Genomic DNA, 24,346 nt, shown 5'->3' with positions numbered 1-24,346 from the left:
CGTCTCTTTTTAATAAATGCCTCCTTTTTTGTCAGCTTAAACTAGTTTGAACTGGCTTCACGCTCCGCAAAGTCGTCCTAGTCAACATGGGCTAGCATTAATTAGTCACTGAATTAAAATCTTAAATAATAATTTTATCATTGCTGAATCCTTGTAATAGATTCCAGTTCTTAGTATCTGCTGGAAATTTATCCTTTCTAGTTTTTGGAAACTCTCTTCCTTAGTAGAAAATTCTAGTGAATTCCCTAGCCGTCCAGTGGTTATGACTTGGTGCTGTCATTGCCATGGGCCTGGGTTAGATCCCTGGTCGGGGAACTAAGATCCCGCAAGCCACACGGTGCAGCCAAAAAAAAAGAAAATTCTATAATTAAACAAGTTAAAATCCTTTTCCGTTACATTCACTATTATACTAAGTGGCATAGCTGGATTTCATCTGGGCTTTGTTGTCTATTTTCCCTGGATTTTTCCTCAGATTCCTTATTAGTGATAAGTTCTTGTAAAACCTACCAACTGATATTTTAGAGCAAGGCTATGAAGACTTCGCTGTTACTCTTATATTTTTTAAAACTGTTAATATAATGTCTTATAGGTGATTCGTAAAATTCATCCGATCTAATAATTCAAGCACGTTTTCTAGTCTTTCTCATAAAGTGTCTGCATTTTTCTGTAACACAGTCTCACTTATGTCTGTCTAATCATTCATTCGTATGTCTTCGTGTGGAGCCATTTATGTGGCAACTTGTTTCTGCTCGTTCTTTTATACGGGCTGTTTCGTGTTATTATTCCCCTTGATGGAGTCCATTCATCAACCACATCCTTTTGTTTACCTACTGGAGTTACTAGATTACTTTGCCTCTAACATCCTTAGTGACCGGGAACATGTCACCCAGGGGTGCTGTCTTCAGCCCTTTCCAGCAGCTGATTTCTTCCTAGATTGCCAGTGGGTTTCTGAAGTCTCACATCACATCTCTCATCTGATAATGTGTTTCGGATTGGAGAAAGAGGCTCTAGCTGTATTTTAATTTTTAGTTCTTAGGATCTGATTTTTTTTTTTTTTTTCTTTTCACCAAATTCCTTCTCTCTGCTTCATGCGTGACCTCATCTTTTCTCCCAGTGTTTCTTATTACAAGATGCCCTGGTCATTCATGCAGCCATAATGCATTTTCATCTTAAGCTATTCCTTACAAGTTTCATGTTTTATTTATCTTTCTCTATTCTGTTCTCTCTAGTGATTCCCTTTCATTTTCCTGTAAGAGCTTGTGTCTTGCTGGGACAGACATTTCTCCCACATTTGTGATAATGATAATGACAATCCCCTTAGGTGGGGGACTGGCATCTCTCAAACCCCTCACACCTTCACTGTTCCCTATCCCTTTCTCGCTGGGCCTGAGACTGTTGTAATAGGAGAGGGACATATATAGAGACTACAAACTGGATCAGTGGTTCCCAAAGTGAAAGACTGCATCAGAATTCTTCATGTGCTCATTAAAAATGCAGATTCCTGGGACCCACCCAGCCCAATCGAATTCTAACCTCTGGAATGGTGCCTGAAATGTGCATTTTAACAATCCCTCCAGATGATTTTTATGCACCCTAAAGCAAAAATGCTTAAGAAGCCATCCCCAGATGAGAGCAATTTTCTGTTCTGAGAGTAGAGGGAGCTGGTCTGAAGTGGGGATGACCTTCTACAAGGTTTCTCCACACCCTGATACTCCCAACAGGTATTATCTCTGCCTGAAGAAATGGAGACTGGGGGTACCCTGTGGAGGATCACTGCCCTTAGGTGTCATAACTACATCTCAGAGTTTCTCTCTGGAACTTCACTCTGGTTCCCATAAACAGTGTCTGCCATGGCAGCACAGGGGTACCATTAAATGTTTGAGGGCAGATGTTGGAATCAGCCATAGCAGTGACCCACCAAGTCCACACTGCAAATTCAGAGAATCATTGGGTCGCTAGAGCCAGCCATGGAGCCCCTCCAGGCTTGCAGAGAGGTACCATTTCATTAGAACCAGCAATAAAACCAACACCCTACTTCATTCCCCAGGCGATATAAGGGGTGGGGGGGGACTTGCTCCATGAAAGAAGGAGAGCATTTGGCTTGTCCCTCTCTATTCCTACAAGACTGAGTGTCCTACAAACATATCCTCCAATGAGTCAAAGTATGGTGATTGTCTTAACATTGCCAAGACCGCCTGTCACTGCTAGGGTCTGGAGAAAGGAGAAGGTAAATGCTAAATGAAGAGAAAGAGTGCTAGGATATGGCACAGAGCAGCAGACATTGGTACCTGCATGGGTGGTGAGGATAAGGGACCATCCTGAGAGATGAGTGAACACCAAGAAGGTAGCAGAGCTTGAAATTCTTACACCATTAAGCAAAGGCTGCATGTAGATTTCTCTCATCATGGGGACTTTATGACAAAACAGCAGCATTTGAATGCCTGCCAAGCACAAGGAACCAACGGAGGATTTATATCAGACAGAGAGGCAGAGAGAACCAAGAGAAAGGAGCTATAACCACCCCCTGTGCTAAGGTGGCCCTATCCACAAATAAGGGGAAATTGTAACCAACCAAAACTGGGGCGAGTTTATATGGCGACCACGAGAATGTGCCTCTCCAGTCTCCAGCTGCAGGGGGCATCACTGACCAACGGTCCCAGCTGCTGCATTCTGAGAGAGCCATCTCTGTATTCCATGGTTGGCACCAAAGCCAGACTTCCCACAGGCTTGCTCCCACCCAATGCCTGGGTGTGGCAGGGATAGTGATTTTAGACTCATTCTTGTGATATGCAGGACTCCTCTGGGGAGTGACTTTGGCTAGGGGACTCCGCAATCATCTTGCTTAGAATTTTCTTAGAAATGAACTGACATCAAAAGATGCCTCCACCCCACCTTGCTTCCTCCCATCTCTCCTTCACTCGGGGTCAGACCTGCATCGCCGTCTGACAGCTCTTCAGCTTTCTTCAGCTCCCTCCCCATTTTTTTCCACAGGCCTTTTGCCTAATAAATGTCTTATTCCTGTCTTCTGCCTCCCTCTTCCCCCATCCAACACTGGTGTGGACGTGTAGACGAGAAAGAGGGGCTGGGGCAGGGGAGCAGTTAGCTACCTGTCAAAGAAAAATTGCCCCAGAGTTCAAAAGGCAAGGAAGACTTTATTTGAGGTTACTGTGATAGAGGAGAGAGATTGAACTCAACTCCAAATACAACAGGGACAAATGGGGATTTCTAGCCCATGGCAGGGTGAGGAATTGGATGGAAAATTATTAACAGGAACTTGGTTAGCTAGCAAGGGTGAGGGAAGAGCAACTTGACTGGATATCGAGGATGAAGACTGCGGGGGGTGGGTGGTCAGAGTGGGGAGGATTCTTGATAAACACATCTACAGGCCAGATGCAGCCCGTGGGAATATGGATTCAACCTCTGGTGACCTGAAAGGCGATGCTCAGGACTGGGATCCCAAGCAAAGAAGTCTGAACTCTGATGGACACAAAATATCGTATTTATTGTCAATTTCTGCAAAGACACATTTAAGCAACAAAATATACATTTGTCAACCTTTTAGAATTTCTTTTATACATTAACAAGTACAATGTGCTACCATAGCAATAAATTAAATGTACACTATTTACATTACATACGCAGTCGGGGGTCTATGAATCACCTCCTCTCGAAGAGGAAAGACAGAAAAGTCATCATCACACGGATCATCATTTCCAAGCTACACTTTGCAGGTTCTAGCACACAGAGGAATCTCTTCACACTTAAACAGCAGCACTGCCCAGGCTGGAGTGTGGAAAGGCAATGCCCAGGACAGGGGAGAGCTGGCACACATGCTAAGGAGCGGGAAGGGGGGATTGACACTTCCAAGCAGAAATGTCACAAAATCAGAAACGACGGCATTTAAATTCCAGTCTTCCAGCCAAACACCCTCCCCCTGGGGCTGATAAGGCACAGGACAGTGCCCCTGCCCCCAGGAGTCTCTCACCAGGCAGGGCTCTTCTGTCCTTGGCCTTAGTGGGGGTTTTCTCCCAAAGCTGAAAGGAGGGAGCTGTGGGATGGCAGTGGGTAAGGAACTGGTGGTAAAACAGCCATCAGAGGCTAGCAAAATGTCCCAGCCGGGCCCCCAGGCTGCAGGGACAGCCCTGGCAAACTGCTGACTCACCCTGCCTCTGAGAGATGGGCACCTGGTGTCTGGGGGAGGACCTGTGGGGTCCCTGCCAGCCACGGGTAGCCATAAGATCTACTTGAACCCTGATCATTCCCCCGCAACAGACCTGTCTCTGTTGACTCAGAATTGAATGAAGGTAGTGTTTGAGTTGGCACCTTAAACAGTTAGGGTAGGAACATGAAACCGGCTCTCGTCCCTTGAGCCTAGGTTTTTATTGACCACCTTTGTTTAAGGATCAGGGAGAGTCAAAGAGTTTTCTTTTACCACTTTTCTCCTTAACTTAAAAAGGGGAAAGCGAGGTTTGGTTAACTGCATCTCTCCCCTGGTCTCCACCCCCATTACAGACAAGGGTTGAAGAACTGATGTCACCGAGGAACAGTCCCTGGGAATCTCTTTCCCTCTTTGTTTTCTTTGCCGAAGCCGCAGCCAAAACCGCACGGCTCTCACTAAAAAATCCCAGGGAACATCCCCCCTGATGAAAAGAACAGAGACTGAGGTCCACCAGCACCCTTGGCTGCTGACACCTCCCAGCCAGTGCCGAGGCACCCGCTTACTGGCTTCTCCAAATGCAGTAAATGCAGTCACTTGTTCCACCAACCCCATAGGTGGTGCCAAAGAAAGGGCCCTGGTTGTGGGTTCTCATCCCAGCTTTGTCACCAGCTGGCTATGTGACCTCAAGCAAGTTGTTTTCCCTTCACTGGAGCTGAAGTTTCTCAACTGGAAGGTGACACGGTCGGATTAGATGCTAAGAAGGGGCCCGGAAGGCTTGGACATGGAGATGAAGCTGACAAGGCTGAACCACAGAGTATTTTTCCCAGAACACCATTTCCGTTCGTTAGCACAGACAGAAACTCTAGCTGAGACCTTCTCTCTCTAGCTCTTTCTGCATCTGTTTTTAAGCATCAACTCAGCAGAGGCATATGGATGCCCGACAGAGCCTGAAAAGTATAGTTTCTTCCGTGAGTCAGGCAGGTCCCAGAGCCAGAGATACGTCCAGGAAACACTTCTCCTATGGGACACCTCAAATACCAGCAAGAGCACCATCAGGATGAGTCTAGTCACAAGGTCTGATGAGGCCTGAGCAACCTTTGAGCCCCAAGACTGGATGGGGCAATAAAAGGAAAGACATTTTGGAGCAAAGCAGATGCAAGAGGGGGATGGAAAAGCAGCCTCCAGGAACCCAAGCTGCCTGTCCCATGGTCCAGAGGGGCAAAGGGAGACTGTCCTGTCCTTGTTCTCCCCCTCCCCCTCAGCCCTGGGACTTCACGGGGGCTGGTCCGGAAGCCAGAATGACCAGAATGAACTTTCTAGATGTGGTGAGGCAGGACCCAGAGGGAGGGACATTTCAGATCCTGCCCAGAGCATCCCCATTAGCAAACAGAGGGTAGAGGCCACTTCTCAGGTCTGTTTCTTAGGGGGCCCACCTACGCCTCTCAGTCTCTCTGGACACACCCAGCCATCCTGGCCACTGGCTCAGAGGCAGGGGGCAAAGCCCTCCCAGGAGGTGGGGCCTGCAGGGAGAGCAGACAGAGCAGTGGGGGAAGGTGGCCGTAAGGTTCTCAAGCAGGACAGAATGGAGACAACCTGAAAACCCCAGAGCACCCCCAGACCACGACAAACACAGCACAGCTCAACCACCAGGCAGCTGTAAATACCAGCTACCCAGAGAAGCGAGCCAGAACCTGGAACAGTTTTTAAAGAAATACAGTTTGACCTTTCAAGTTCCTTCAGAAACCCAGCCAACAGAACGCTGCCAGAATCCGCAGGCCTAGCAGTGGGTGCCGCTACAGGGATTTTTAATAAAAGCTAAACAGACATTTGTTGACCTTCTAACTAGAATAAATCTTACCGGACTAGTACTTTAAGTAAACACATTTCTAGCATGAGGGAAGAGGTCCACCCAGCCTGTAAATAGGATCCCACAAAGTCCACGTGAGTTGGGGATGAAGGATCAAGGTTTTGCTCTAAAAGCAAAAGCAACAGGGAAATTGTCACATCAGTCAAAAACAAGTGTAACATTTATATGTCTTGCCTTGGGAATAGGCCCAGATCCCAATGCAAATAAAGCATTTGGTTGGAAATCCTTGTCCTCTGCTCAATAAAGCAGGTGCCCAGCCTGTGTCACCCTGGCAGCCCCGAGTCACTAAGGCCCCATGCACACTTGGAGCTGTAGCACCTCAAGGGTCTGCTCTTCAGACTCTGTTTAACTTGGAGGATACCTCGCCTTAAACCCCACCACGGCCAGTCAGCAGAAATGACCTGCCGCACTGCAGACTCAGATGGGTGAGAAGGGAGGAGGGGCCGCTTCTCAGAGAGCGAGCTGGCTCAGCCCAGCAAAGGTGGCTCTGGCTGAGGGTGCAGGTGACAGGCAGTGTCTGAACTGCACCCAGCTGGGACCCAGGTTGCAGGAATCCCACCGATGTGACAAATGCCTACAGGCTTCTTGTGGCTGCAGAGGGGAAGAGGAGGACTTAGGGGTAGTGTGGTGGAGGGATCAAGCCCTGCTAGGACCAAAGGGCTTGGTAGCCGGAAAGAGCCCCCCAGAGCACTGGGCCCCCGCAGAGGCCAGGCACATAAACTGCAGAAGGACACCACCCCTTCCCACACCTAAGATCTACACCCACACATGGCCCAACCAACCTGACCAGTTGTCCCTCACATTTCAGATCCTGCCCAGAGCACCCCCATTAGCAAACAGAGGGTAGAGGCCACTTCTCAGGTCTGTTTCTTAGGGGGCCCACCTACCCCTCTCTCGGGCTCCCGCCTAAGTGGGTGGGCTGAAGTAACTCTCTACGCCTCCCACGAACCTCCACCACCAGCAGAGACCTGGATCCCGGCGTAGCCCTGGGCCTTGAGGTTTTCCTTGGCCAAGTGCCCGGGACTTGCTGCTGGCTCTCCCTGAAGGCCTTCCCGCTCCCGTTGCCCACCCCTTCAAGGGAAAAGAGTCTGCTCAGAGGGGAGAGACTGATGGCTTCTCCCACTGCCACCACATCAGGAGCCTGTGGGAAATGAGGACGTCCAGGAAGAACCCGGCACCCGCTCCCGCACACCCCCAGCTGGGTCTCAGCTTCAACCGGCCTCGTGGCTCAAGATACACAGGCAGCAGGGACAGAGGCAACCTGGGCCTGATGTCAGCAGATGGATAAGAAACTCCCAGCACAGAAGCAAATAGAAGTTTGGGATCTCCAGACATGTGGGAGCGGCAGAACCGACTTCTATCAGGACACCTTCGAGGATGGCTACAAATCTGGGTTCCTGGAAAAATGGTCCCTCCACCACCACTAAATGCATTTGCTGTGGCTACAGCCTCCTTCCTGCCGTGTCCAGGACACGGCGCTGCCCCTGCCTGGGCGCAGCATCCTGCTGTCAGTCTCTGCTGCCCACCTCACCACTCTCTCTACTTCTCTGGACTCTGACCGGTACCCAGATCCCCCCTTGCCCAACTCGCTCCCCTGCAGACAGAACAAGATGACAAAAGACCCAGACACACATCACATCAGGCGGTCAGGAGCAGGGGGAGCCTGGAGGAATGAGGCCTTGTCCAGAGAGGGGGAGGTGCTGGCAGGGATGGGCAAGGCTGTGGCCAGGTCAGGACACTGGGACAGACAGCTGGTCTGGTGGGCAGGTGACCAGTGCAGAAGCAGGCCTGTGACGGTCAGAGTAGTGGACGGCACCCCCAAACTGCTGGAATAGGAGCCTTCTCCAAGACAGAATCGGGCTTCCCTGGAAGAAACAAGGAGAAGGGAGATGATGACCAAATAGTAGGTAAAGGAAGAGAAGGAGACATATGTGCCCATGGCTACACATGCTTAGGACGAGAGGCTGCCAAATACAAGGGTGCAGACGTTCTACAGCCCGAGAAGTTGGGCATAAACATTACTTTGGTGAACCAGACATCTGAAGTACATGATGGGAGTTGGAGTGAGTGTCAACATTCCCATTTACATAGATCAGGGTTACATAACGTGGGCTCAGCTGTGCCCCTCCCCTTGGTTCCAAATGTGACTCACACCCCTGGGAGCCCCATGGCAGGGAGAGGGCTGGGAAGTCAGAAAGGTCTCTAGTAACTGCCCTAGCAGGAGGCCAGGCCTTGGTGGTGGAGTGCTGGACCCATGCCCTGCTCTGCTGTAAACCTCATGCACCCCTGGCTGGGGGCTGGGAGCAGGGTCCTCCCTGGGCTCATCCCGAACAATGTTTAGGGGACCAGAGCATCTCTGGACGCACAAGGAGGACACACCTCAGCCCAGAGCCCTGGCCAAAGACACAAGGAGGGAAAGGCTGCCGAAACAGGGAGGCAAGGGGGCCAAGTGAGGAAGGAGGGCTCTGGGCTACTGCCCTCTGCCTGCTGCAACAAGCTCCTGTGGGGAAGGGAGACCCACTCAGCGAGTCTGGCCCAATCCTATCAGGCAAACCTTCCCATCGGCACCCGAGACCATCTGCCCTCTTCCCCATCTAGAGCTGGGCCCCATCACAGAGGCTTCAGGGAAGAGGTGACTAGCCCACCCGCTGGTCAGGATCTCTCTGGCCATTCTCACGTTATCAGGCCACAAGTGCCCCAATCTTAGTAACACACCCTCCCTTGTGGCCACAGCAGGACTAACACCTGACCCACCTTTGACAAGCGAAGGACTCCTCTTTCACATTAGTGACCCTGTTTCAAGAAAAATCCATGTGAGAGTTTTAAATAACTAGACAACATAATCCCCACCAACTACAGCTTCTGTATATTCAGTGCTCAGCTCTCTGGAGAGCCCGGGAAGGGACATGAGACCCCAGGAGCAACAGTTCCCAACTGGAACCTGCCTGTGTCCAAGGGTGTGGCTCTAACACAGGAAGCGTGGCCACGGTGGCTGGCGAGCCCCAGGCTGATGCCTGCACCGTGTGGGAACCAAGGGCACCCCCAGATCTGACCAGGGCTTCTCCCCCCCTCCCCCCATGTGAGGTGTGAGGCGCCCTCTTCCTCCACCCCCAGGAAGGATGGCCGAGGCTGGAGCGTGGGAGGTGGGAGGCTCCCCCAGCTACCCTCACACCCCTAGATCCTCACCGCACTGGAGCTGGCATGGCTGAGCTTATCAAAGCGGAATTTCAGGTTTGACCTCGGGGAGTTTCTGCTTTTGACGTCTAGGAAAAAGAAGGAAGCCCTTGAGAGGAGGTGGGGCTGCAGAGGTCACTGGGGCTCCAGGGTGGGGGCTGGATACGGAGGCCAGGAGGAGGGGGGCCTCCTCTCCACTAGGCACTTTAGCTGACCTGCACCGATTCACGAGAGCCAACTCTCAAATTTTCAGAAATGTTGTGAGCTGGTTGTTACACATAGTTATTTTTTTTTAATTATATAAGCTTACAATTAAACAAATTATATTCCCCAAAGGTAATAAATACTCAGAAGTTATCATTTCCTAGTTATTGCACTACATTTTACTATTATTTATTCTCCTAAGGTTATTTACGTCTATTATATCTGTCCGGTAGTTCTTCCCAACTCCATGTCACAATGGGCGCTTGAGGTCAGCCAGGAGTATTCACGCCAGAGAAATCAGCAAACTATAAATCAGAGCTTGAATAATTGTTTTCTTGTCTAGACTTAAGAAACTCATGGAGAAAACGTTAATATAGATTAGACTTGAAAATGTGTTTGTCTATAGCCATTACATTGTGAATGGCACAAAAAACTGAGAAAATACTCTTCCAGTATTTGAAAACTATTATCTGATTCAGCAAAGAACTTGCTCACATCACTGACAAAATAATATCAATCATCATTCATGTCGGAACTATACTAGTCCGTCATTTGGAACCTTACGGTGTCTACGGATACAAAGGTTGGGCAAATATCAGTAAAGGTGCTTTGTGAGAATCAGTTGGCTCTGTCGATTTATAGTAAAGAATATTGTATATTTCGTCCCAGCTTACCCTTCCCCCTCCCTGTGTCCTCAAGTCCATTCTCTATGTCTGCGTCATTATTCCTGTCCTGCCCCTAGGTTCTTCATAACCATTTTTTTTTTTTTAGATTCCATATATACGTGTTAGCATACGGTATTTGTTTTTCTCTTTCTGACTTACTTCACTCTGTATGACAGACTCTAGGTCCATCCACCTGACTACATATAACTCAATTTTGTTTCTTTTTATGGCTGAGTAATATTCCATTGTATATATGTGCCACATCTTCTTTATCCATTCACCTGTCAATGGACATTTGTTATAAAGCAGAAACTAACACACCATTGTAAAGCAATTATACTCCAATAAAGATGTTAAAAAAAAAGAATATTGTATATTTTATCATTATTTATAAATTGTGCTTCAGATCCTTTATATCAGTAAAATTTACAGTAAACACATCACATGTGTGCGTGCGTGCGTGTGTGTGTGTGTGTGTGTGTGTATGTGTATGGTGGGAGAGCCAGTTGTCAAACATTTTTACCAGCACACCACTGGCCGGGGGGGCCACTTGGCTTTCTGATTTTCCTCTGGCTGAGAGAATCTACAGCTCAGTACACTCCACCTGGAGGCTGCTGACTTAGTCTTGATGCTTCATATTCAAGGGTTCCACTCAGCACTATGATTACCTCTCAGTGTGACCCACCAGCCCCCCTCAGGGCCCCAGGGAGCCCAGGTGTGAAATGACCAACGACCGGGGCATTGGAGATTATGGAGGATCAGATGTCAGGCCCTCCCAGACATCTCCCTCTCCTCGGCCCTGTCTCTCCCCCTAAAACAGGTTTCCAGATCTCCACAAACCCACCCTGGTCCTGCGGGTACAAAGCATAACTCCTGTGGGGCTGGGGGTAAGAGGCAGCTCCTCAGGGTTAAATACTCCATAGGAGGTGGGGTCACAATAAGCACTGGGCAGGTGTTACAGACCCGTTGTAGGTCCCCTTCTGTCCTGGGTGACCTTCAGCAAGTCATACTCTAAACCTCCTTTTACTTGAAACCTTATTTATTTTGATATTTATTTAATACCAAGTCAGAGCCAGGCTTGATTACAGATTCATTCATTCCTTCAGTATTTAATTAAGCCTTGTTAAAAAAAAAAACAACCAGGGAATTTGTATTACTACCCCACTTTACAGATGAGGAAACTGAGGTTCAGAGAGGTGGGGCTGCCAATGGTGCACCAGGATTAGAACCCAGCTCCACAGCTGCCCAGCCACAGGCGGGGGTGGGGTGGGGGTTGCTGCACTACACAAGCGATTGTTTGCTTGTGAACCAGGCCTTCCCCTTATCCCCAACATCACATGTCGCCTTTTGCCAACATTCCTTCACCATGAGAACCCCAGAAGCACTGTGGCTTAAACCACCCTGTGGGCCCACTGGCCCTGTGTTTCTATCATTTCGATTAGAGCTCCTCAACCTCAGCCTGACATTTTGGGCCAGGTAATCCTTTGTCGTGGGGACTGCCCTGTACACTGTAGGATGCTTAGCAGTATCCCTGACCTCTGCCCACTAGATGCCAGCAGCACCCTCCCGTCCCACAGTCATGCAAATCAAAAATCCTCCAGACACTGCCAAACGTGCCCTGGGGGGCAATGTCGCCCCAGTTGAGAACCACTGATTACACTACTGTTTTATTCTCGTTGTTTAACAAATACTTAGGTTAACAGTTCTAAGTCTCTTATAAGTCTCTCTTTTGCTCTTCACACAACCAACCATACGAGGTAGAAACTAGTCCCCTCTCTCCACTTTTCACTTGGGGAAACTGAGGCACAGAAAGACTCAGTAACCTGCCCATTGGCACATCACTAGTAAGTGGAAGATCCAGGATTTGGACCCAGGCTCCAGAGTCCTGCCCCACACTGTGCTGCCCTCCTCGAGGGCAGGACCAAGGCTCTGATTTCCAGGCACCCCCAACACCCAGTGGTGCCTACAGCACATGTCCGCTTGGACGCCCCTCGGGCTCCAACCCCTCGCCCTCTCCCCAGAGCTGCCTCCTCCTTCTCTGCCCGACTGCAGGGATCACAGAACCCTGAAAGGCCCGGACTCCTTGCCTTCCTTGAGCCCCCACTAGTGAGCCTGTACATCCCTTGAATCCGCATCCTTCTCCCACTGCCCCAGACAGCCCCCCAGATCCATGGCCCTGTCACCCCTCACCAGCCACTGTGACCCCTCACTGCTCTCCCTCCCTGTGCCCGCTCCCCACCAATCCTTTCTGTTCAGCCAGCTGCAGCCGCCAAAACGGTCTCTCTCCTTCGGATGGCGCTTCTATACTTAAAGGACCTTCAAAGACTGAAGGCCCTCCAACGGCTTCCACTGCTGGCAGGATAGTGGAAAATCCTCACCAGGGTCCCCGTGGCAGCCCCAGCCTGTTGTCCTAACCACTGTCTCCTCTCTCACGTGTCCCCTCCGTGCACTCCAGCCGCACTGAACCACGTGTGGGTCCGGAACACAGTCTCTGGATTCCCCCCAGGCCTTTCTGCTGCTGTTCTGTCCGCCTGCAACACTCCTCCCACCCCTTATCTCCGTATTATCAGGATGGTCGCTGGGACAGAGGGGCCCTGGGTCGGTGATGGGGTGAGGCGAGAGGTCAGGGAAAGAGCCTCAGCTTTCCAATCACACAAGCCCAGCTCCCCTGGCAAATCACTGAACTCTCTGAGCCTCAGTTTCCCCACGAGTAAGGAGGGGATGAGAACACAGGCCTCTGAAGGGTGATGAACCGATGCGGTGAGCTGGCAGCGCCGGAGGCCCTAATACTTTGGGGCTGAAATAGAAACGGGCCAGTTCCGCGTGCCTGGGGCACGTGCCCCACCAACAACGGTCAGGCCACAGCCCCGCCTCCGCTGGCCACACGGTACACACCGCCCACGAGATGCCACTGACCTGTCGGACTCCGGCTCATGATGATGGGGGCGGTGGCTGCCGCCAGGCTGGGGCTCTCGCTGCTTGGGGACGGGCTGTAGACAAACACCTCCTGCTTGAAGGGGGAGGTTGTGGACGGCTGGCTGCTCTGGGGAGAGAGGCTGGGCGAGTGACGCAGCTCCACCCCCGCAGCCTGAGACAGACAGCCGTCCGCTCCCCCCGGTCCCACCCCGGGCAGCCACGGCCTCTCACTCCCCACTTGGACCTGCTCTTTCCTTCTGCTGCCTTCACCCCTGATTCCAACCTCTCCCCCCGCCCCCCAGGAGGTAGCCCTGACCCAGCCCCACAGAGAGGGCTGAGCCTTCCCCCCTCCAGCTGGAAACCCCACGGCAGGGGCACCGTTCGGTCTGGCCTCTGACCCCTGCTGCTGCTCGTCTGTCACTCTGAGGGAGGACCCTGCGCCCCTCCACTGAACCACTGCTCCCAGAGGGTGGCGATGGCCGACTGGGCCCTCTCCTGTTTCCACGCGTCTCCTTTTGCGTGCAGAGCCTGCACGGGGCTCTGCCCACGGTAGCTAAGCTGATGCACAGAGCGGTGTCTGGCTGGGCCCAGGGTGCGCCCCCTGCTCCCCAGGGTTGGACGGGGCCACACCTACCCCACTGTCACACTCCTCCATGACCTCGCCCTCCCCTGCCGTGCTGCTGAAGCTGCTTGTGCTGGAGGAGGAGCGGGAGATGTTGGCTCGGCCATTCTCCTTCAGCTTTATGAAGGGCCTGCGGGGAACAGGAAGGCAGGCCCTGGTCACACACCGAGACCCCCGCCACGGCCCTCCCGGGACTGAGGACGAGGCAGGCCCAGCAGGCCTGAGCTCGCCCACCAGCAGCTCCCCGCGTGCACCTGCCGGTGGACTTTTGTGTTCCGGAGGGTTCCCAAGGCAAGAGACGCCGACTCTCAGCTTGCCTGGAGCAAAGCACATATTCCCGGGCCCCAGGTGGCTAAAGCCAGCCCCCCCAACGACCACCACTCTCTTACTTCTCCTTGCTGGGGCAGATTTCCGGAGAGCTGGGATTGGATGAGGTCTCGGACTTTATCTCCTGAGAAGAGTGTCCGCCCTCTGGGGTCTTCGGGTTGCTGGATGCACTGTCGCTGAGGAAGTGAGGATGAAGAGGAGTGAGGCCGTGGGCCCAGGCCCCAACCCACCGCCAGCACTCAGCACCATGGGGACCTGTGGGGCATAGTGCCCCTGCCAGAGCATGGCCACCGGACCTCCATTCCCACCCGAGCCCCCCTCAGACACTGCAACAGACAACAGAATTCTCTGCTCCATCAGGGGCTACTCCAGGCTCCTGGGTGAGAGTCAAGACCTATCAAGCAAGAGTCCTGGCTTGACGTCCGTGAGCCCAAGTCCACCCCCCCACCCAAGTTGGCCATCCCACCCAGCAGAGCTCCAGGTCAAGGGCAGGCCACAGAGGGAATGGAAGGGGTCTGGGACATCCACCCAACAGGGAAAAAACCCAGTACACATGGGTTCCTCAGGGTGCTGGCCGGGCCACCCGCTGCTTAACTCCAGGGGACACACTTCACACAAACTGTAAAATGAACGCTCTGGATCCAGGTGATGAGGTGGCCCTTGTGCTGGGACGTGGGCCACTCTTGGCCCGGGGCTCCGGGGTTCCCTCCTCCTCTAGTTTACCAAAGACCATGCACAGACACCCACTGTTTAGCCGGTGCCCGCTGCTGGAGACATGATGGGCCTGTCCTCAATGCACTTCTATTTTTATAACAGCTTTACTGAGATATAATCCACATACAATTTACCCATTTAAAGTGTGCAATTCAATGGTTTTTAGTATATCCACAGAGTTGTACAACCATCACCGTGATCTAATTTTAGAACATTTTAGTCTCCCCTAAAAGAAACTCTGGACCCACTCACAATCACTGCCCATTCTCCTCTCCCCCTGGCCCCTGGCAACCACTTGTCTACTTTCTGTCTCTATGGATTTTCCTATTTGGGACATTCCATATAAACAGAATCATACAATATGGTGTGGTCTTTTTGTGACTGACTTCTTTCACTTAGCATAGTGTTTTCGAGGTTCATCTGTGTTGTAGCAGGTATCAGTACTTCACTCCTTTTTGTTGCAAAATAATATTTCATTCTATGGATATACCACATTTTATTTACCCATTCAATGAGTGACGAACATTTGGACTGTTTCCACTTTTGGCTATTATGAATAATGCTGCTATGAACATCTGTGTGCTAGTTTTTATGTAGACACGTGTATTCTTTCTCTTGGGTACATACCTAGGAGTGGAATTGCTGGGACGTTTGGTAACTCTCTGTTTAACCCTCTGGTGAACTGCCAGACTGTTTTCCCAAGCAGTTGCACCATTTTACATTCCCACCAGCTATGCACGAGGGTTCCAAATCCTCCACATCCTTCCCAGCATGTGTTATTATTTATCTTTTTGTTTTATAGACATCCCAGAGGTGAGAGGTGCCTCAATGCACTGTTAATGAGGTCGCTAATGACCTCCTAATTGTCAACCCGAGCAGGGGTTTGGGTCATTGAGCTGGACTTCTCTGCGTGCCTGACACAGCTGCCCCTCCCTCCTGGAATGCCTCCTCTCCTGGCCTCTAAGATCCACTCCCTCACCCCTACACCTCCAGGCTCTCTCTCATTTTCTTCCCAGTCTTCTTCACTGGCTCTTCTCTCTCCACTTGCCCTTAAACGCAGGTCTTCCCCAGGCATTCTATACACCCCCCTGTGTGGTCGTATTCCTTGGTCCCTCTTTAAACACCACCTCCACCCCCAGGGACTCCCATCGCTTCTTCTCCAGTCAAGGCCTCTCTCCTAAGCTCAAGACCTGCAGTTCTGACCACCCCCAATTCTGCCCTTCTCTCCTGGGGGGCCCACAAGGACTCACTCACATGTACAGGTTCCAAACAGAGCTTTTCATCCCCTTCCATAACCTGCCCCTGGTCCTGCACGCCCAAGCTCAGGGCACGGTGCCATCCAGGGCTGCAGACAGACAACTTGGAGGCCTGGACATTGACCTAAAAGGCTCCCTTTCCCTCATAAGACTGTAAGCTTCTGGAAGGTAGGTTTGCATCTTCTGTAGCTCTGTCAGAGCACTGAGCCCAGCACACGGCAGGCACTCAGCGATGCTGCTTGCCGAATTAAATGACAAGAGGGCTCAGTGATTAAAGGATCAGAAAGACCATTAGCAGGAACTGGTTAAGTATGATGCAATATGAGAGTTGCTTTAAAAAAGAGAGAGAGAACATTCTAGAAGCCCAGAGGAAAGTTTGATGAACTCCGCCTGGTAGAATCAGGGAAGGGTTCCATAAGAGCGGACATTTAAGTAAGCCCTGAAAAAGGAGGCAAAGAAAAAAAAAGAATCCAAGCAATGTTTCTAGTTTGGGTCAAAAGGCAACAAGGACAACTTTGGAAAGTCCTGTGCAGAGACCAGGCAAATCTGCCTCGGTGGATAAGGAGCTGAGTGGGTGACGGGGGTGTGCAGGTCCCTGAAGGAGGGACCAGGGTCAAAAGGAAGCCATCTCCTGAACCTACGCAAAGCCCTCCCCAAGGATGGGTTGCATCCATCTAACGGCTCTTGCATCCATCTGACGGCTGCAGCAGTGGTGAGAGCTGACAAACCCCACAAGGGACAGTTACCATCGTGTCCGGCTGTCCCCTTGGCCTTCAGAGCCCGTGTGCAGACGGGGGAAGAGCCCCGACCTCCGCTTGATGGGGCTCCGTGACTGGTTCTTCGCTGTTGCCACTGCCACCGGAGGCTGCCAATGAAACCGCCAGAATGAGTGCTGACCACACCCCCAAACCCAGCTCTCCTTCCTCTTAGCCCCCTTCCTGGCCTACAATAGGTCCTGCAATTCCCAGCTGGTCTGGAGGAGATCCCAGAAAACAGCAAGCCAGCCAGGAAGGTTGGGATCTAGTAATGGGATCTGGGACCCTAAGATTCAAGCCACCTGCAGCATGTTTTCCTGTGTTCTTAAGCCAAACCTTGTGGCCCCAGGTAACAATCTACCAAAGACCAGAATTCTTGGAGGAACGCGGGGTCAGGGCCACCCTAAGGAGAGCCCTGCATATTTATAAGGACAGGATGACTCGGGGTCACAGACTGAGAACCACAAAGCTGAGAGCCCGGGGAGAGGCCTGGTCCAGCCTCATGCTTTACCAGTGAAAAAGCTGAGGAGCCGAGGGGTGAGGAGACTCGGCCAAGGTCGTAATAGCAAATCACCAGCAGACGAGCACAAGAGCCCAGGGCTCCTGACTCTCCATCAGCTGCTCACAAAGAAATGGGTCCAAGCTGGTGTCACAGTAATAAGACAGATTGGGAGCAGCAGATTCAGGTCCACACGCAGCCCCGGGCAAAGGGAGCCCCCCAAGAACATGGCCCTGCTTCGGCCACACACAGGGGGACCACGGAGAGGTGAGAGGCTGAGGAGGGGGAGACAAGAGCCTACAGCCAATCTCTAGAGCCCACCAGGCTTCTAACCCAGGCCCCAACTTCTGCCATCCACATGCTGTGCAACCTTGGGTAAGTGACAAAACTCTCTGGGCCTCAGTCTCTTCATCCACAGAATGAAGATAACTGCTCTGCCCTTCTCACTTCACAGACGTTCTGGGAGGAACAAGGTAATAGCTATGAAAATATTTGGTAAGTTAAATGAATTATGCAAGACCATTTAAAATACTAATCATTGGTATCACAGTGGATGTGTTCCACTATGAAAAGAAAAAAAAGAGGAGAAAGGAAGGGAAGAGAAGAGAAAAAAAAAAAAAGAAGAAAGGGGAAGAAAAGACTAGTCTATACATATCCAAAGTCACTTTGCTCTTTCAAAGGACTGACTGGTTCCTTCCCTGGCCAGCCCCTGGTGTGAGCAGACCACACTCAGACCCACAGACCTGCCAGGCTTTCCTTGGGAACCGTCTACACAATGACTAAGAGCTTCGACTTTGGATCAGGGAGACCTGCATTCAAATCCCAGCTCTTCAGCTTACCTGGGTGGCCTGTAGCAAGTTACTTAAAACCTCTGGGCCTCCTTTTCCTCAAGGAGGAATGGAGAACAAACACATCAATACCTACCCCAGACAGCTGTCACAGGATCGGATGAGATAATGTCTGTGAACGACTTAACTCAGTGCCTGGTGCACAGCAAGTGGACGGCAGTTACTGTTACCATTAATAATAACAAAGCAAGGACACTCTTCTCACAGTCACGGGTTCCAAGCTCCCAAGCAAAGAAACTCGCTTCAGGCCCATTTTGCAGGGTCGGCCTTCAGGAGGAGGCCCAGTTGTCGAGGAAACTCAGAGAACAGGACAACGGGAGGGCCTCTAGGCCGGGCCAGCCCCAGGCGCTACCCGGGATGGAGGCTCTATTTCGGAGGGCAGGGCCTGGGCTCACCCCCAAAACAGCCTCCGTTTCCCTCTGTCATCACTGGTCTCATCACCTGGCCCAAGCCACCCCCACTGAGGCCTGGGGGACCCTCCCCAGGACCCATGTGCTGCCCCAGGGCCTGCGGCTCTCACCGAGAAGGTAGTCTTGGTGACCTCCGCGCTGTTATGGGAGATGCCCCCGCTGAGGCTGCCGGGGATGCCCCCGCCATGCTGCTTCTTCTGGCTGCCCACCATGGTCTCCATGGAGTGGCTGCGCACACGGATGGCCCTCTGTGGGGAGAGCAGGGGACAGGGGCCTAAGGGTTGGAGTCTGGTCCCTCTAGATGACCCTGGCCCACTTGACAGGGTCTGCAGACACAGCCTTCAGCCTGTGCACACATATTCACACACACACACACACTCTCTCTCTCTCTCTCTCTCTCTGTGGCCCACACTACAGTCACTACAGTTTGCAGAGAATTTTCACATATTCCATCCTATGCTCTGGGCATGGGTGGCTCTTTGCAGGCAGAGGCGAGGGAGGACACCGGCCAGGGGGAGTCTGAGGGGTCAGTGCCCCAGCTCCCAGAAAGGTGGACAAAGGCTGTTATCCTCATCTTACAGGTGAGGAAAGTGAGGTTTGGACAGCTCACTAAACCCAGGTGACCCTGGTCTAGTTACCACCTCTCCAAGCTACAGCTTCCTCATCTAAAACGGGAATGATGTGCTCCATGCAGGATCCCCCAATTTGACTCTTTTTTTGCAGCAAGCTAAGTGTGCTTCTGTGTTTAAACACTGGATATCCCTTCTGCCGTCATGCTGAAGTGCACTTTGTGCAATGTGGAATACGTTCGCCTTGCTGAACCATAAGGAGCTCTTACTATTCTGTGCATCAAGCCTTCCCTCACACTTGCAGAGGCTTAAGAGGTTGTGAAGACAAGCCTGCAACCTGGCACAGCTGCTAGTGGAGGAGATGCACACTCAGGCCGGGCAGAGGCGTGGGGTCTCTGGGAGCACAGAACTGCTCAGGCCCACTTAGGGCCACCGAAGAGCAAAGGGTACGTGGGCAAACAGTGAAGTGTCCAGGAGGGGACAACCAGGACGGTCAGGGGCTTGTCACAGAGCATGCAAGGATGAGAAGAGCTAAAATCAAGATTGCTGAGCCAGCAGCAGGGAGGGACCTGCAGGCCTACGTTGGTCTGGAACTGGACCCAAGGGCAGTGGCAGTTCTCAGATCGACCCAAGGGAGGATTTCCTGACAAGGGGAGTCCCACAGGATCCTACCTAGCATGTGGATGACGCTCCGTGGTTCTGGAGGCCTTCAATGATGACCTGAGAGTCTAGGAAGGGAAGTTTCTCTCTAGTAACCCCCAAACCCTCCCATCACTTCCCTTTAATCACTCATTCGGTCACTCAATAATACGGCCAGGTGGCAATGCAGCTTAGCAGTCACAAGCATGGAGTGCCAGGGTCCAACTGCCAGAATTTATATCTGGGGTCTCTGTTCCATCACCCATTAGCTGGTGCCCCTGGTAGGTTCCTCATCTTTTCTGAGACTTGCTTGTGAAATAGGACGGAGGAAATCTACACTGTGGGGCTGTGGTGAGCTTCCATATAGAGCTCTTAGCAGAGGGCCCGGCACATCGTAAGTACCCCATAAATGTGGCTATTCTTATTGTTAATCATAAGCATTTATTGCGTGCTTCTCGTGTGCCCAGCACTGTGCCAGGAACTGGGAGAATAACAGGAAGGGAGTCAAAGAAGTGGAAGACACAGCCCCAACCTCCAAGGAACATACAAGTCAGCTGGGGGAACAAGACACGTTCCTGCAAGTAGGGCAATGCTAAAGACCCAGGGCCCGCGGGTGCGCCCTCTGCATTCATTAGTCACCCAAGGCCCCAGGGCCTCAGGTCCATGTGCAAAGACACACGGATGCGGATATCGCTAGTTGCTCACATACAGCTGCCATCCCCCTCCCCCCACATCCCTTGCTGGCAGAGCCACTGTTGATCCAATGTCCCCCTCTTCCTCCATGAGACAAAGGAGTACATCATGATCCATCTAAGGTAGTCACATCACCCATGCCCTTGCCAGTGGAACATGAAGGGACATCTGCTGGGGGCTTTGTGGAAAGGTTTCCTCAATGTTCCCAAAAGAGATGTGACATGTCTGCTCCTGAAACCATAGCAGCCACCTTGGGGCTGTGAGGGGTCAAGCCTGAGAGGTAAAGCTGACGAGCAGGGGATGGCAGAGGGGAAAGGGGAAGGAGCCTGGGTGACCGTGAGCCACCTTGGGCCCTGCTTTAAGGGAACTAATGGATTTTCCTTATTGTGTGAGCCAGCAGAACCTCAGCTCCAGAAAACTGACGCAGAAGGACGCTGCTCTCATCCTCACTGGGTTCATTCCCGCACTCGCACACACGTGTCAGCTTACACGCTCCATGTGCCAACCTCCAGATGGTCTTGTGTGGAAGAACTAACCTCCTTCCCTCCCTTGAAGTATCGAGAGAAGAGCTTGGTCTATGGCAAGGTGGCCCCAAGAAATTAGCACGAATGTTGTTCCCAAACCAAATAGCAGATACCCCTGGGGTCTCTCCCCAAGGTCAGGAATTCTCTGGGCTCTGACCCAGCCAAGGACCACAACCCGCCTGCCTTTCTGTCCTGACGAGGGAAGCTGATTCAGAAACGAGGACCGTTTGCAAATAAGCATGGAGCCTACCAGCCTTGCATTCCTGATGATGTCACCTAGGCTCTCCCGTCTGAGCCAAAGACACCCCTTAAGGGACCTCATCTCTCTCCCTCTCTCTCCCTTTCTAGACCACAGAACAGAGTCACCTAGCAACAGTTTCCTGCAACATGGTTAAAACAGCCAGCACCTTCTATTCATTTCATCCCGCAAAGATCATTAAGTCACGAACCCTTTGGAGAACTGAGGGCAGGAGAGGTGGAGTACCACTCTGAGGGGTCCCTGGATAAACATCAAGTTTCCTTAAATGAGTCAAGTGCTCCATAAATCTCAGCATCATTTCATTCCATTGGTGCCCTCATGTGCCGCCACCACTACAGTCATCAACAATGACATGTCAATTAATCATTTACATTCTAATCTGTTCCTCGATGTCTCTTTCCAGAGAAGATTTGACATGGGTCATAAGCCCTGTGTGATGGTATCCAGTCTACTGAGCTCCACATACATGATCTTGTTGAATCCTGCCACTCTGAGATGCAGAGAGGATGGCACTGATAGAAAAGGCCCCGGCACTTCCCTGGTGGCGCAGTGGTTAAGAATCTGCCTGCCAGTACCGGGGACATGGGTTCGAGCCCTGGTCTGGGAAGATCCCACATGCCACGGAGCAACTAAGCCCGTGTGCCACAACTACTGAGCCTGTGCTCTAGGGCCCACAAGGCACAACTACTGAGCCCACGTGCCTCAGTTACTGAAGCCCATGTGCCTAGAACCCTGCTCCTCAACAAGAGAAGCCACTGCAATGAGAAGCCCGCACACCGCAACAAAGAGTAGCCCCCGCTCGCCGCAACTAGAGAAAGCCCGCGCGCAGCAACGAAGACCCAATGCAGCCAAATATAAATAAATAAAATAAAGGGTCCCTAAAGGTAAAAGATTACCCAGGTCACAGCTCAGGTAAGAGATGGAGCCAGGACCCAAATCAGAACCTGGGCCCCAGATAGAAGGGTCCCAGGATCCCCAAAAGTGGTTCATATTGAACATATGATTCAACTGGTTGACGGACTAAGGGTGATGAGAAACCAGGGAGCTTCAGCACCTCTCCCCCCAGACATCTCCAACAGTCTGGGAAGAATCTTCTTGAATGCCCTTGGTGCTGCTGTCTGAGTCAACAAGGTAAGTTGGAGGAGATGATGGGCTGACATGGAATTCCAGGGATGTGCAGGGCAGCCATCTGCTGCGCAAAGCAAACAGGAAGGGGTTTGAATGCTGGTTCTTCCCAGCACAGTGTGCGAACCTCTTGGAGACAGTCCCCTTGTCTGTAAACACGAGGATGACATAAGACAGGGTGTGTCCACATGACCGGACACCTGGTGTGTTACCTGCTTGCTCAGGGTCAGCCCTCCTCCCCCACCCTTAGGGACCGAAGGAGAGAGAGACTGTGGCTACCTCAAAACCCTAAAATAATGCTTGATTCGGACAAAATCACCCAGTGACAAGTATTCCACGTTTCAATGTGATATAGAGCGGGAAGTACTAGCCTTTTCAAGCTGGGCAGAAGATCAGGTAAAGGGTGAAGACAAGAACGGAGGGCAGGGAAGAGGGAGGCAGGAGGGAAAAGGCACGTGAAGCCTTTGCAGGGGCATCAGCTCTGCAGGGACCATCTGGACCAGCTCCCACTCAGCCCCTGTACATCCAGGCCATGGTGCACCACTCCTCTGCTTGCATCTTCCCAGGGGCAGGCTGCTCACTGCTTTCAAGGCTGCCTGTTCCAGCAGCGGACAGCCTGACCTTTGGAAAGGTCTTCCGTGCGCTGACCTGAAGTCTTACCATTTCTGGCCCCTGGAGTCTAAGACTTGTCTATTCCACATTTCACACAGCTGTCCCTACCTGTCCTCACAGTCCGCTCTCCTCCCAGCCAATCACCATCCCCAGTCACCAGGGTTTCCCTGCCCTCAGCTCAACCTCCCGGCTTACCTTCAAAAGAGTTCTCCTTGGGGGGAGTCAGAAAAGAGAGAGGGAGTCACTTTCTCGGTACCTGCTATGTCACTTCATTTTAACCAGGGGGGATGAGCACCAGTTGGTATCATCGAGGGAGCACGTCTCCTCTGGGTCAACCACAAACCTCACTTGCTTAAATGGGTTTTGTGAGTGTTTCAATTTAACAAACTCAGTGCACAGGGATGAGCACTGAAGGGGACATGCCTATCGGTACCAGGCAAGCAACCGAGGCAGGGGCCCTTGGAGGGAAAGATGCTAATTGCTGTCCTGCTGAGATGGCTCCTAATCAGGAAGTCCTAGGTCCAGAACAGGGTCTTCTGTCCCTCTAGCAGCCCAACAGGAGAAGGAACTATCCCTCTGCATCTCCACCCCGAAAGACCAGCGCTCCAATCCATGAGCTACAGGGCTACCCTGCCTGCAGGGACTTCTGCAGGGACTTCTGCAGCCTGGTGCTCCTTTCCTGCCACTAGGGGTCAGATCAGACCAGTGCATCAGCTATCACAGTCCCTCAGACGCTGGGAGAAAGTCACCTGACAACTCCCTGCTTGCGTGGTCCCAGTTCCAGTGACACTGGGTGACCTTCCCCTCCCTGGTCCTCCATCCCCTTTCTGCATGATGAGGTCGGCAGATGACAGGGCCAGCTCAGTGTTTCTTAAAACATGGCTCACATTTGTTTTAGGTACAAAGCATGTGGATACATCAAGTAGCATCACTCATTTCATTATGGACCAATAAAAACACCATGAACAGCTGGCAGTGCCTGAGAATGACATTTGAGAACAACTGTCTAGAGATCAGTATTTTTCAAAGGTGAGTAATGTACACTCCTTTATAAAGAAAACACTTCTTGCAAGACTCCAAAAATATGTCCACGGACCTCCAACAGCAGTGGTCCCATGGGCTGCATTTGCAATAAACCTACTTATTCCATAGAAATGTCTCTTAATTGTGAGTTTAATGGCAAATATATATTTAATCTAAATATATATTTAGATTATCATCTAAAGTAAAAATGCTAAATTTTAAAGTGTTCGTAGAACTGGCAGATTCCTGAGAATATCTCCAAGCACCTCAGTTTGAGAAGCAGGTGTAGATGTCCATAAACCAATGGTTCTGTTTCTCATGAGAGAAAAGCTTAAATTAGAGCCAGTGGGACTGAAGTAAGATGTGAAGAGCTAATCTAAGTAGTGTGAGGTGCCAGGCAGCACAGCCCAGGGCAGTGATGGGTCTGCTCCTTGGGACAGAGACAGAGGGTCACTGCCCTGGATAGTGGGGGAAGAACAGTCACAG

At 51.6% G+C, this 24,346-nt stretch overlaps 1 protein-coding gene across 7 annotated transcripts in view; it reads right to left on the bottom strand.

Moving 5' to 3' along the window:
- Positions 1 to 3,483: 3,483 nt before the first annotated feature.
- The window catches only part of RAP1GAP2 (RAP1 GTPase activating protein 2), a 216,548-nt gene continuing 195,685 nt past the window's right edge, over positions 3,484 to 24,346 (bottom strand). For 5 of the 7 annotated variants that reach the window (XM_036837485.1, XM_036837486.1, XM_036837489.1 and 2 more), the window contains 8 exons: positions 18,527 to 18,664; positions 16,651 to 16,769; positions 13,997 to 14,110; positions 13,620 to 13,737; positions 12,986 to 13,112; positions 9,213 to 9,289; positions 8,781 to 8,819; positions 3,484 to 7,891 (listed from right to left, as the gene is read on the bottom strand). In XM_036837485.1, coding sequence (XP_036693380.1) covers positions 8,811 to 8,819; positions 9,213 to 9,289; positions 12,986 to 13,112; positions 13,620 to 13,737; positions 13,997 to 14,110; positions 16,651 to 16,769; positions 18,527 to 18,664 — 702 coding nt within the window. In that variant the 3' untranslated portion in view covers positions 3,484 to 7,891; positions 8,781 to 8,810. The remainder of the gene's footprint in view (positions 7,892 to 8,780; positions 8,820 to 9,212; positions 9,290 to 12,985; positions 13,113 to 13,619; positions 13,738 to 13,996; positions 14,111 to 16,650; positions 16,770 to 18,526; positions 18,665 to 24,346) is intronic. The other 2 variants (XR_005017852.1, XR_005017853.1) reach the window with 2 other exon arrangements.

The sequence above is a fragment of the Balaenoptera musculus genome, chromosome 20, assembly GCF_009873245.2.
Source record: "Balaenoptera musculus isolate JJ_BM4_2016_0621 chromosome 20, mBalMus1.pri.v3, whole genome shotgun sequence".
Taxonomy (NCBI): Eukaryota; Metazoa; Chordata; class Mammalia; order Artiodactyla; family Balaenopteridae; genus Balaenoptera; species Balaenoptera musculus.
Note: the sequence above shows the minus strand (reverse complement) of the source record. Positions and strands in the feature narration are given on the sequence as shown.